Raw genomic sequence first — 13,202 nt, forward strand, 5'->3', positions numbered from 1 at the left:
GGTTTTAAGTGCTATAATCAGGTCCCCGGTGCATCTACCAATCAAGGAAACGTGAGAAAGATTAACTCAGTAACTTTGTTTTGATAAGCTTTTTTCTGCAAGCATCTGAAAAAATGAGCGCGTCTGATCCCGCTCCCCTAGTGATGTTGCAAAGGGATCTCATTATAATATTACCGCCCCTTAATCTGTAAATGTACACCCACGGTGCCGTCATTTTGATTTTGCAAGCGACAACGGTGTACCAGCTCTAATGCCACGGCGAATGTTTGAGCAAAACATGCTAACTGTTCTGCCTTCGGCTGCACAGATGAGCACAGAACACTATTTAGATTCCCAGTCTCAGAGGAGACAACAGAGCAGTGGCTTTATTGATTAATTTACTGTATATTGCTGCTGCCACACAGATCTAAAATAAACATGCAATTTATTTCCCAGCTGTTTACCTTCACAGTCATAACTGACTGTTTTTGTTACTGGTGTGTGTTTTTAACGTAAACTTGTGTGTTAATGAGAACTTAGTTTAGTACTCACATGCTGTGACAGCCACTTTCTGTCCGTGTGCTTCAGATGTGTGCGCACAGAAAACCGTATATCAGAAGTTTAAACTAAAATGGTTTAAAACGCATGATTTCAGTGCGATAAACACGATAATCAGAACCAAAACAGATGTTTTTTTAGCAGGTACGAGCTGTAATGGCGCAGCTCTATTCTGGAAAAGGGGGCAGGGAGCAGCAGCTCATTTGCATTTAAAGAGACATGCTCTAATACAGCGTGTTTCTGCATCCACTCAAAATAGGCACTTTCAATAGGACCCCTGAGATTTATATTACATATTGTAAAAAGGGGCATAATATGTCACCTTTAAAAATATATATAATAATAATCCAACGTAAAATCCTGGATAGACCATTCCTACACACACAAAAAAAAAACAGTTGTGATGTTTTGTCTAAGTAGGGAATAATTGTCATGTTTCACCCCAGGTGAAACAGAACAAGGTTTTAATGAAGCTTTTATTGTGCCTCCTGCTGCAGGTGGAGTACAGGGAGATGGATGAGAGTCTCGCTAATCTGTCGGAGGATGAGTATTATTCGGAGGAAGAGAGGAACGCTAAAGCTGAAAAAGAAAGGAAACAGGTAATTCCTCCACCAGCCCCACCAATAGAGGAGGAGAATGACAGCGAACCTGAGGAACCGTCAGGTATAGTCAGAGGTTGGACTAATCTAAAATTTTGCACCTTTTACAGAATTTAAAAATATTTCAAAATACTTTGTCATTTTGAAAGATAAAATAAAGATGTTTATAGAAGTGGAGACAATGGTGGTACTAATAGCTGTGGGTTAATGTATGTTGTGACAACTTAGGTGTAGAGGGGGCCGCCTTCCAGAGTCGTCTCCCACATGACCGTATGACATCACAGGAAGCTGCATGCTTCCCTGACATTATTGGTGGACCACAGCATACTCAGAAAGTGTTCTTGTACATCCGGAACCGAACGGTGAGTTCGCAGCTGGAGACTTCATTTTGTGATTTAAAGCATTTGAATTTAGTTTTTTAAAGCAGATAAACAGGAGCCAAATAGACATTGTTATTATGGTAGAAACTCTTCTAGAAGTCTTATTGGCTAATAATACATTGTTCTAAAGTTTGAGGTCAGTAAGTTTTTAATTAAAACATTTATTAAGTAAGAATGCATTAAATTGATCAAAAGTGACAGTAAAGGCATTTATAATGTTACAAAAGTTTTCTATTTCAAGTAAATGTTGTTTTTTTGACCTTTCAATACATTAAAGATGGTGGGAAATGTGTATAATGTATCATGGTTTTCTCAAAATATTAAGCACAACTTTTTAAAACCCTGATAATAAATGTTTCTTAAGCAACAAATCTGCATATTAGAATGATTTCTAATGTGACAGAGTAGAGAGAATATTGGAGTAATGACTGCTGAAAATTCAGCTTTGACATCACAGAAATGAATTACATTTTAACATATTAAAATAGAAAGCAGTTCTTTTGTAATAATATTTCACAAAATGTCTGTTTTTACTCTTTTGATCAAATAAATGCAGCCTTGGTGAGCATAAGAGACTTCTTGCAGAAACATTAAACGGTCTTACTGACCCCAAACTTTTAAATGATAAGGTAGATTGTATTGTAAAAATGTTTCAGAATCAGCAAGAATCATGTGTTTTCCAGTCAGTTGTGAAAATGTATTTTCTCGAATGTTCAGCTTCAACTATGGTTGGACAACCCCAAAATCCAGCTGACCTTTGAGGCAACTGTGCAGCAGCTAGAAGCTCCATACAACAGTGAGTCTTTTTCACCTGACATTGCTCTGATTCCAACATTTTTTACACTTTTAAATGTGTAGACTTAATTGTATTTGTTTAAATATTCATGTGAATATTTTTAATTTGTCCGTGGTGGTTCTTCTCTGCAGGTGATGCTGTCCTAGTGCACCGGATACACAGCTACCTGGAGAGACATGGGTTCATCAACTTTGGTGTCTACAAGAGAGTAAAGCCTCTGCCAAGTAATTCAGACTTTAATGATATTAATGTCAAAACCTACAAGATGACCACAGTACAAGGCTTTGTCCACAATTACATTTCATTTGTCTGGTGTAGAGAACAATGACAGCTTGTTTGCAGCAGGCATTTAAACAGACTAATGGTAATAATGCAAAGACAGACAGAGTAACAAACCACAACGCAGAAAGCACTCTGTTCTCCAGTGTTGTTCAAATTATACTCTCTTATGTTCTTGTAGCAAAGAAAACTGGAAAAGTTATAGTGATTGGAGGTGGGGTGTCCGGGCTGGCAGCAGCAAAACAGCTGCAGAGTTTTGGGATGGATGTGACCATTCTGGAAGCAAGAGTAAGTACATGCTGCTCTGATACTCTATCCAGTATTTTACATTGAGAGCTGAGACAAGTTTTTTAAATTTATTTTACAAACCTTGATTGTACTTGATAGGATCGTGTGGGAGGGCGAGTGGCCACTTTCAGGAAAGGGAACTATGTAGCTGACCTGGGTGCTATGGTGGTGACTGGACTGGGTAAGAAATATCAAATACTCTTCTCTCCAGGAGGTGGCACTGTTGACCATGGAATAGAGTCACATGTTCAGGCAGCTATCTCAAAGCTTTTGCAACAGTTTGAAACTGTTGTGTATGTCTTTAAGGTGGAAACCCTATGGCAGTAGTCAGCAAACAGGTCAACATGGAGCTGGCCAAAATCAAACAGAAGTGTCCACTCTATGAGGCCAATGGACAAGCTGTGAGTGATCTTGAAACATATTGACAGATGAACATCATATTAGGGTTCATACGCTAATATACATATATTTCAACATATGATCAGAATATCACCATATAAGTATGAAGTAATATATTAAAAGTAAAAGTAATGTATTAAAATAGGGATACAATGTAAACACTGTCACAATTTGATCTTCATGATATTGTACGGCATCGCTGAGACATCATTGTGTGTTATACAGTGTTGTAGTGCAGTTGTTTTTCAGACCAGTTAACATGATGTTTAAATATGAAAAGTCAGTGCTCCTCCCATTCTCGTCTGATTGGCATCCTTACTATGTTTAAAGTCAAGCACTTGGACTCTAATTAGAGAAAAGAACAATCTAACGGTCTTTTTCCCTCTCTCACTCTCTGCCCCCTCTTAACCCCCGAACATTTTCTCTTTGCTACATCCCATCCTTCCTTTTTTTATTTTTTTATCTCACTCGCTTTCACTCCATTTTCATTTCTTAAACTGATGGATTGCCCTGGTTATACAGGGAGAGCGCTGCACAAGTGTAAGTATTTCTGATTATAATATCATACAACATATGTAATTAGAGGAACTGTGCTAATGGATTTATTTACACACTCAACACCCAATGATAACTGCATATTCAATACAGGTTTATGATTTCTGAACACCTTCCGGTTCAGTATAGTTTGCTACCCAAAAACTTGATGGAAATGGACACCTGTTAAATGACACATTTATGTACATATACACATTACATATTAATACTGTGACAACAATGTATATCTGGATAGATTATCATCCATAATATCAAGTTGCATGGTTGTAACTCTGCTGTAGGTCCCTAAAGAGAAGGATGAGATGGTAGAGCAAGAGTTCAATCGCCTTTTAGAGGCAACGTCATATCTCAGCCACCAGCTCGACTTCAACTTTCTTAACAACAAACCTGTGTCTCTGGGACAAGCACTGGAAGTAGTTATACAGTGAGTGAGCTCTTTATTTGCTTCATATTTTGTTTCTGAGTGTTGAAAATTAAGCCTCAGAAGTAAAAAGATAATAGCATGGCATTGACATGTTGCTCATCAATGTTCAGGCTGCAGGAGAAACATGTGAAAGATGAGCAGATTGAACACTGGAAGAAGATTGTGAAGACTCAAGAGGAGCTTAAGGACCTTCTGAACAAGGTAATACATGCATGTACACTTCCCTCAGTTACAGCTTACTCCTCACACACAATTAATTTGATTGTGCCTGCTCTTGTTCAGATGGTGGCTACTAAGGAGAAAGTGAAGGAGCTGCATCAGCAGTATAAAGAGGCCAGTGAGGTAAAGCCACCCAGAGACATCACAGCTGAGTTCCTGGTGAAGAGCAAACACAGAGACCTCACAGCACTCTGCAAGGTAGTAGACCAAACTCCCCATATTGACTGAATCCACATGACCTCACCCCACACGGACCATATATACATTGTGCAGGCTTACACAAATAGAAACTCTGATAGGAAACCATGTCAATGACAAATTCTGTTTGTTGCAAAAGATTCTGGCTTGGTTAATTTCCCAGTCCCATTCCAGTGGCCAAAAAACTGGTAAACATGGGTTGTGAAAATTGTATTTATGTCCCTTAAAGCCTATCCCTTTTGTCAAATTAAAGCCGAAATCTAATCAAACTAAGGTTAGAACTCGTTCGTTGTCCTAGAAGCCAACTAACTCGCCAGCAATACTGATCGCACTTTCAGCAGCCAAGCATCTCCTCTGCTAGCGACTGCCTATCTTTTTACTGCACAGCAGTGTTTTCAGGCCATGCCAAACACCTCTGCGCTTGGTAATGGAGCATAATACCATTTCAGCCTGCTGTTTCAGTTGGCTTGTTTTAGTACTTTTTCCAAACCACAGTCTAACACTGTCGTACTCTCTTTAGCACCCACAGAGCAAAAGTTAAATTCCTATCTTAAATGGTCTTCACTGGTGAGTTTTTAGCATGTTAATTCACATAATCACTCTCAATTGTAGCCCATTATAGGTGTTCAAACCATTATGAAACCTGAATTTCGACGCCTGCTTGCTCACACTGGGGTTTGACTTCATTTTAAAACTTTAAGATACTTTTAGTGCATGACTCTCGTCTAGATGTAGCCTTAAGCCTTGGCTTTCAGATATGCAAAAATGAAAACTGTGTTATTCACTTTTTCATATACTCAATCAAAACGAATTCAGAAGGAAATGTTACCTTTTACAAATCAATATGCGTAGGCTTATTAGTCTTCAAAGAGGCCCAAACAAATCTGTTTTCCATGATATGCACTACTGTTCAAAAGTTTGGGGTTGTTGGATTTAAAAAATGTTTTTGTAAGACGTCTCTTATGCTTAACAAGGCTGCACTTGTTTGATCAAAAACAGTAAAAACAGAAATATTGTGAAATATTATTACAATTTAAAATAACTGTTTTGCATTGCAGCTATTACTGCAGTCTTCAGTGTCACATGATCTTTCAGAAATCATCCTAATATGCTGATTTGGTGCTCAAGAAACATTTCTTATCAATGTTGAAAACCATTATGCTGCTTAAAGGGGTCATATGATGAGATTTCAAGTTTTCCTTTCTCTTTGGAGTGTTACAAGCTCTTGGTGCATAAAGAAGATCTGTAAAGTTGCAAAGACTAAAGTCTCAAATCCAAAGAGATATTCTTTATAAAAGTTCAGAGTCAGCCACACCTACCTAAAACGGCTCGTTCTAACACGCCCCCACATATCTACGTCACTATGTGGAAATATTAGCATAATGCCACCCAAATGTGTGCACAAAGAAAGAAGGCGTGGTTTCAGGAACAGCAGTTAGTGTTGAAGCAGCATGTCAGGGAGACGCTGTGTGTTTCTAGGCGAAAGCAAAAGCATTTTATTTGGCCTTCCGGAAGTAGATGCAATTAGAAATCAGTGGTTAAGATTAATTTCAACAGAACAGCAGAACCCAGATGTTCGAATTTGTGCAACGCATTTTTATGGAGACAGTTTTTTGAACCTAGAAGAGTACAAGGCTGGCTGTGCACAAAAACTATTTCCCCCCCAAAAAAAGGGTAAATTCCGACTTTGCTATGACAATCTGGCGCTTCTGAATCAGGCTTGTGTACTGCAAAACCATATTCATCACTGTGTCTGTCACGCGACTCTGTTGCCCTTTTGGGCTTGAACTGTTGGTAAAACTAACAACATTATTAGGTCTATTTACTTTGAAAGCTGAAGCTCCCGATTATGGTAAGGGTCATTTCATTTCCGATGCGTGCTTGTGGTGTTCGGCCAATCACAATGCACTGGGTCAGCTGGCCAATCAGAGCAGACTGCGCTTGTCAAAGAAGGGGGCTTTGTTGAACACGATTTGTTTGAGAGAGGCGGGGCATAGAGGACCTACAATAATGTACAGTATTTGAAAAATAATGTGTTTTTTGAACATTAAAGCATGTCAACATATTCTGTTATACCAAATACACAAAATAATGATCTTTAAAATGGCATCATATGACCCCATTAATATTTAAAGCTTAGAAGAACAGCATTTATTTGAAACAGATATTTATTGTAACTTTATAAATGTCTTTAGTGTCACTTTTGATGAATTTTAATACATCCTTGCTAAATAAAAGTATAAATTTCTTTAAAAAAAAAATCTTACTCACCCCAAACTTTTGAACAGTAGTGTGTATGTATGCCTGTAAAAAGTCATGATGGCAACAGAAATGTGTCTATGCCTGTAATATAACTAGTGCACACGCTAGTGAATGTGTTTTCACCGTGTGGAGAATAATACTATCCAGTGTGCTTGTGGATTTCTTGCGACTAAAAACACATTCTTGCAGATTGTAACAGATTGACACAGAAAAACTAAAGCAGGGTATTTCAGAATTGTGTGATGTGGTTTAGGGGGAGGGTTTTCTTTAAATAGTCCTGTGCTGGTTAGATGGGTGAACGGCTGGCCCGCTTGGAGGGAGATGACTCTGCCCTCTGGGATGAAACCACTGCTGATTTCAGCCGTTTAGCAATGAGTGTACACATCCGAAAACCTCACACTCAGGTGCTGGGGAGAGAGAAAGGTCTTATTTTGAACTCTCATGTTCACCGTTAAGAAAAAACTTCTGATCAAACCAATTTTGTGACTAATGTAAATTTCTTTCTTTCTTTTTGTGAATTTAACTGTGTAAAAAGCGTGCATTTAATTGTCACATATGCTATCTTTTAAAATGCATTATGATTATCTGTATTGTGTCAGCCATTGGCCACTGTGCTCTCTAGATACTGGTATTACCATCTTTCATTTAAAAACCTACGCGTGTGCTGATTTGTGATCCTGTCCTTGTGCTACAGGAGTATGATGAACTGGTGGAGATGCAGGTAAAATTAGAGGAGAGACTGCAAGAGCTGGAGGCCAACCCACCCAGGTAATCATATATAACCCATGCAAGTAATCAGACCCACTGAGGTCACATTAACATACCTGTCTGTCCTTCCAAATGGAGTCCAAGTCATGTCATCCTGGATCTCTTTTTCAGTGATGTTTATCTGTCTTCGAGAGACCGACAGATTCTTGACTGGCACTTTGCAAACCTTGAGTTTGCCAACGCTACACCTCTTTCAACACTCTCGCTCAAACACTGGGATCAGGTACTGCACGGACACTTTGTTTCGCAAATCACCTTTCATGTCTGAATAGTGTTTGTGTAACTCAACTTGTAGAGAATGGTGCTCACTATGGAAATGTCATTCCCAGTCAAATGCATAAATGTAAGATGTCAGAATTGAAAGAAAACAAAGCTTGCTTCTGCAGCCTGTCCCTTTTCTTTCTATGTTTGAGTAGGACGATGATTTTGAGTTCACGGGCAGTCACCTAACGGTGCGGAACGGATACTCATGCGTCCCAGTGGCACTTGCAGAGGGTTTGGATATCAAACTCAACACTGCAGTGAGACAGGTCCGATACACATCATCTGGTGAGTCAGTCAGTCCAGCTCCTGCTGTTTTGGTGTGTTTGTGTATGTATTTATGACCATCATTTCCTCCCTATCTCAGGTTGTGAGGTGATTGCGGTGAATACCCGCTCCACTACCCAGACGTTCATTTATAAGTGTGACGCCGTGTTATGTACTCTTCCTTTGGGAGTGCTGAAGCAGCAGCCGCCAGCTGTGCAGTTTGTGCCTCCCCTGCCAGAATGGAAGACGGCTGCCATTCAGAGAATGGGCTTTGGGAACCTCAACAAGGTGTGAATAATTTCTGTTTATTCCTTTGCAGACAGGAGGGTGTTAATGTAATGACAATGCTGGTCTGTATCAGCATGGGACATTTTATGTGTATATATCAAACTAATCGTCTTTGGCTAATAAAGAGTGAAGCTCAGGTTGGGCGGGTTAGGACAAATCATATTTAACATGATAAATATAGGTGTGTATGCAATGAGTCCTTAACGAATTTACCCCTACACATATTGAGTGTCCAGGATGCGTCATCCTCCTCCTCCTCTGCACTCCTCTCTCTCTCCCCTCACTTCCTCTCTTAGTTCAGCTGCAGCAGAAAAATACTGCAGTATTATGCAATTGTCCCACTCCATTTCTCGGTTTTTGTCACAAGAGGGCACAGTGTGGTACCGGATTCATTCACAGTGCTGCTCTATCATAAACAGCAGTCTGCATACACCGCAGGATGTCAGAAATGTTCATGGAAATGCATTTTCATTGACTCCATTGAAAGCAAGCATCAGCTACTTGTTTTTTTTTTTTGTTTGTTTTTTGCATGACTACATGTGCTTTATCTGTATTATTTTGTATCATTTTAGTGACAAAAATAATCTAGGTAATAGCTTTTGGTTTCTTTTTGGCATTGTGCACTGTATTGTAAGTTGTTTTGCTTCGTAAGCATCTGTTAAAATATGTGCATATGATAAAAAGAATTGCATTATGATGGTGGTGTAATTTATAGAGGCTCATAAGTGGACTTGAATACTGTTGAGTTATGTTGATGCAGCATTGGACTGCTAGTGTTTTAATGGGGTTTAATTAAAGGGTTAGTTTATCCAAAAATGAAAATTGTCACTTTACTCACCCTCATGCTATTTCAAACCTGCATGACTTTCTTTCTTTGGAACACAGAAGATATTTTAAAGACTGTTTGTAACCAAACCGTTTTGGTGCCCATTGACTTCCATTGTATGGGCAAAAAAAAAAGAGAAATTTGTCCAAAAATCTTCTGTTCCACAGAAGAAAGTCCGTCAGCTGCACTTAAAAAGGCCCATTCTGTCCTAATCTTTGTTGTCCTTGTTCTAGGTTGTGTTGTGTTTTGATAGAGTATTCTGGGACCCCAGTGTTAACCTCTTTGGACATGTGGGAAGTACTACGGCCAGTCGAGGGGAACTGTTTCTCTTCTGGAATCTCTACAAAGGTAATCATCCTTCAGTTTAGGGATGCTTCAATATTAAACATCTGGCTATTAAGTTAATTATTTTGATGTTATGGACAATAAGGTATGAAATGAAAAAAAAAATGCAACAAGTAAATTTAATGATTACAACAGATGTTCATTTTGAGATCTGCTGAAGACTACATCTTATGCTATTAACTATTTGTGTATTTAAGCTCTAAGTGATGGTGGTAAAAAAAGGCAGAAATGAGCTTGCACAATGAAGTTTCCAATACTGACCATATATCAGTAATAAATATATTGGTTGAAAAATTCTCTCTGATAATTATAGTTGCATAATTATGTCATTCAGAGCTCACTTTGAATCTGACCTTTTGTGTCTTCTCAGCTCCCATACTGGTGGCTCTGATGGCGGGAGAGGCTGCAGGCATTATGGAGAATATCAGTGATGATGTCATTGTTGGCCGTTGTCTGGCAATCCTCAAGGGCATCTTTGGAAGCAGTGCAGTACCTCAGGTGAGCTCGGATGTGCTAAGAGTAGCTTATTTCATTTGTAGTTCCGCACTGTGCAACAAAAGCTTGTATGAATAGGGAGGAAACATCAACTTAAATCTAATGAAATCTGTGAAATATCACACACTGAGACTCTGGGGCTCATTCCCGTGGTATGAAGCATCTGACTCTGCTCCAATGGCAACAAACTGACTATGTGTTCTGTTTCTGTCGTCATGGCAGCCAAAGGAGACGGTGGTGAGTCGCTGGCGTGCCGACCCTTGGGCTCGTGGGTCTTACTCGTATGTAGCAGCCGGTTCATCTGGTAATGACTATGATGAAAAATACTGCAGTATTATGCAATTGTCCCACTCCATTTCTCGGTTTTTGTCACAAGAGGGCACAGTGTGGTACCGGATTCATTCACAGTGCTGCTGTATCATAAACAGCAGTCTGCATACACCGCAGGATGTCAGAAATGTTCATGGAAATGCATTTTCATTGACTCCATTGAAAGCAAGCATCAGCTACTTGTTTTTTTTTTGTTTTTTTTTTGCATGACTGCATGTGCTTTATCTGTATTATTTTGTATCATTTTAGTGACAAAAATAATCTAGGTAATAGCTTTTGGTTTCTTTTTGGCATTGTGCACTGTATTGTAAGTTGTTTTGCTTCGTAAGCATCTGTTAAAATATGTGCATATGATAAAAAGAATTGCTTTATGATGGTGGTGTAATTTATAGAGGCTCATAAGTGGACTTGAATACTTTTGAGTTATGTTGATGCAGCATTGGACTGCTAGTGTTTTAATGGGGTTTAATTAAAGGGTTAGTTTATCCAAAAATGAATGCCATACCTGGAGCCTCACAGGTGAGTGTCATAGCTTATTGCTCATTTCCTTTAAGATGCTTGTGTCACCAGAAGCAGATGTTATGCTGATTGTGTGTGTTTTGCAGCCTGTTCCACGTCTGTTCTTTGCGGGTGAACACACAATCAGAAACTATCCCGCAACGGTCCACGGCGCTTTGCTGAGTGGGCTGAGGGAGGCAGGAAGGATCGCTGATCAGTTCCTGGGAGCCATGTACACTATGCCACGCCAAGCCACTGCCAATCCAAACCCACAGCCCTCCCCCAGCATCCAATAAATGTCTAAACCCACACATGATGTGCACAGAGAGAGAATGTGAGTTGGGGATTTTCAGTGAAAGAATGTCTTGTTAGATAAAGAGCGGGCGGGTCACGTAAGGACACCGGGTGACTCCTTAGACTGGGAATGTGTGTTTATGGGAGAGTTTGTCTGCATGTAAGAACATGCCTTTAGGGAAATCATTCACTAATCTGAGAGCTGGAGATTTAAAACAACCCTTCACTCATTTACCTTCTGCTGCAGCAGCTTTACTAAGTCATCTGAAAGGACAGGTGGATGGTTCCAGAAGAATTTACCTGGAATGGTTTGTTCCCTGCAGACGCACAGGACAAGGGACTGTTATTCACACGTAACGCAACTCATGCAAAGTCTTTGATCACAAAGTATCAAATGTTTCAAGGCAGAGCATTAAAATTTCAATTGTAAAAACCAGATAGATGGATATGGATGCATTAGTTGAAATCCAGCTGCCTACCCAACCCATTGCTTTTTATTTTTTCATAATAATAAAAAAGAAAATCAAAAGCAAATGTCATGAATTTTCTATGTAGCTTGGATGTTTTTGTTAGGAACAATTGCTTATTGGCTGGAATGCACATTGTGTTGCTAATAGGTCTGTGTCTGTTCAAATAGAATATAAGTTATAGCTTTGTATCTTTCTTGAGCAGCTCGTGGTTTTAAGTTTTATTTGTTTAATTATGGTCATTGCAATATTTTTTATATTTGTGTTTTTTTTTTTGTAGTAAAAATAAATATGAAGTCTGCTTCATACCCCCAGCTTTCTGGTAGTTTATGGTTATTTGTGGATAAATGTATGTAAATTTTCACATTCTTCATTAAAACACGTTGAGAACCTCCTGTTCTTTTCTATTCATCAGTGCTATTTCTCACATTGTTTGTGTGAACAACCCCTCAAGTTGACCTGCTTAGGTCTGTTTCATACAAAACGCGTTTGTTCTACCATTACTGTCTCTCACGAGTGCTGCCGTAAGTCAAGTTAAAGTTACCATATAATAGAAGTTCTACATTTATGTTCCTAATCTTGTTGGGAACCATATATCTATGCATTGTTCAGGTTTTACAATTTTTAATCATAATGTCATAACTCGATCTTCCAGTGAAATGACAGCCTTCTCTCTGCTGTCATATGCTGGACAACTCCAATCATTTAGTCTGCTTAAACCACGATCCTTTCTTAAATTCTACCTCAGGTATGCATTTAGATCTGCCTCCATCCAATCAACAATAAATAGAAGCAAGCACCCAGCCCACAATTTGATAATCCATATCCCTAGAATGTACGTCACAATATGCAACAAATGACCTTTTGCTACTTTCATTGCATCGCAACATTAAGAAGTAAAAAAAAACATGCATTCCTTTTTATTCCTTGAGGAGCATTCTACTTCACATTGTTTGATGATTTTGTTGTGGGTGAAATAGAGTAATTTCTGTAGGAATCCACACCGTCTGGAAAAGATGTTCCCAAGCAGATTATGTAATGTGTTGAATTGGTCATGCATATTTGCTATGTTGACCAACTTTGTGTTTTGCTGTTTTTGTGTGCAATTATGTGTCCGGAGTGAACTGCCGTGTTTTTTTTTACTTAATATTTTGGTCAGGCATTCTCTTAACCTGTTTCTTTAGCCTCTTTTCATGGTCTCATTTTTTCTCTTCTTTTGGTTGTGGCCATTTCCTTCCCATTTTTGTCTGCTTTGCTCTTTTTATTCTTAGTTTATCCAGTCTCTTCCCATGTCATGCTGCCCAGGGGCTTTCTTGGCCACTCTCACCCTCTCTCTGTTCTTGCCATAACCTCTCCAGGCCTCTGGCCACAGGCCCAGTTTGTGTGGTGTGGGCCCTGGCAGCTGCACTGCATTGTGGGAGTCTGAG

General features: G+C 39.2%; 1 protein-coding gene across 1 annotated transcript in view; it reads left to right on the plus strand.

Annotated features, from left to right (window-relative positions):
* Positions 1 to 12,170, plus strand: part of LOC107582487 (lysine-specific histone demethylase 1A-like) — a 16,071-nt gene extending 3,901 nt beyond the window's left edge. The window contains exons 2-21 of the mRNA XM_016268348.1: positions 1,035 to 1,200; positions 1,365 to 1,498; positions 2,234 to 2,312; positions 2,444 to 2,536; positions 2,773 to 2,879; positions 2,979 to 3,060; positions 3,186 to 3,280; positions 3,801 to 3,818; positions 4,115 to 4,257; positions 4,368 to 4,458; positions 4,540 to 4,674; positions 7,631 to 7,704; positions 7,816 to 7,927; positions 8,121 to 8,253; positions 8,333 to 8,520; positions 9,580 to 9,694; positions 10,062 to 10,189; positions 10,409 to 10,517; positions 10,998 to 11,035; positions 11,122 to 12,170. Coding sequence (XP_016123834.1) covers positions 1,035 to 1,200; positions 1,365 to 1,498; positions 2,234 to 2,312; positions 2,444 to 2,536; positions 2,773 to 2,879; positions 2,979 to 3,060; positions 3,186 to 3,280; positions 3,801 to 3,818; positions 4,115 to 4,257; positions 4,368 to 4,458; positions 4,540 to 4,674; positions 7,631 to 7,704; positions 7,816 to 7,927; positions 8,121 to 8,253; positions 8,333 to 8,520; positions 9,580 to 9,694; positions 10,062 to 10,189; positions 10,409 to 10,517; positions 10,998 to 11,035; positions 11,122 to 11,310 — 2,229 coding nt within the window. The 3' untranslated portion in view covers positions 11,311 to 12,170. The remainder of the gene's footprint in view (positions 1 to 1,034; positions 1,201 to 1,364; positions 1,499 to 2,233; positions 2,313 to 2,443; positions 2,537 to 2,772; positions 2,880 to 2,978; positions 3,061 to 3,185; positions 3,281 to 3,800; positions 3,819 to 4,114; positions 4,258 to 4,367; positions 4,459 to 4,539; positions 4,675 to 7,630; positions 7,705 to 7,815; positions 7,928 to 8,120; positions 8,254 to 8,332; positions 8,521 to 9,579; positions 9,695 to 10,061; positions 10,190 to 10,408; positions 10,518 to 10,997; positions 11,036 to 11,121) is intronic.
* The last annotated feature ends 1,032 nt before the right edge of the window (positions 12,171 to 13,202 follow it).

The sequence above is a fragment of the Sinocyclocheilus grahami genome, unplaced genomic scaffold, assembly GCF_001515645.1.
Source record: "Sinocyclocheilus grahami isolate Dianchi unplaced genomic scaffold, SAMN03320097.WGS_v1.1 scaffold4.1, whole genome shotgun sequence".
Classification (NCBI taxonomy): Eukaryota; Metazoa; Chordata; class Actinopteri; order Cypriniformes; family Cyprinidae; genus Sinocyclocheilus; species Sinocyclocheilus grahami.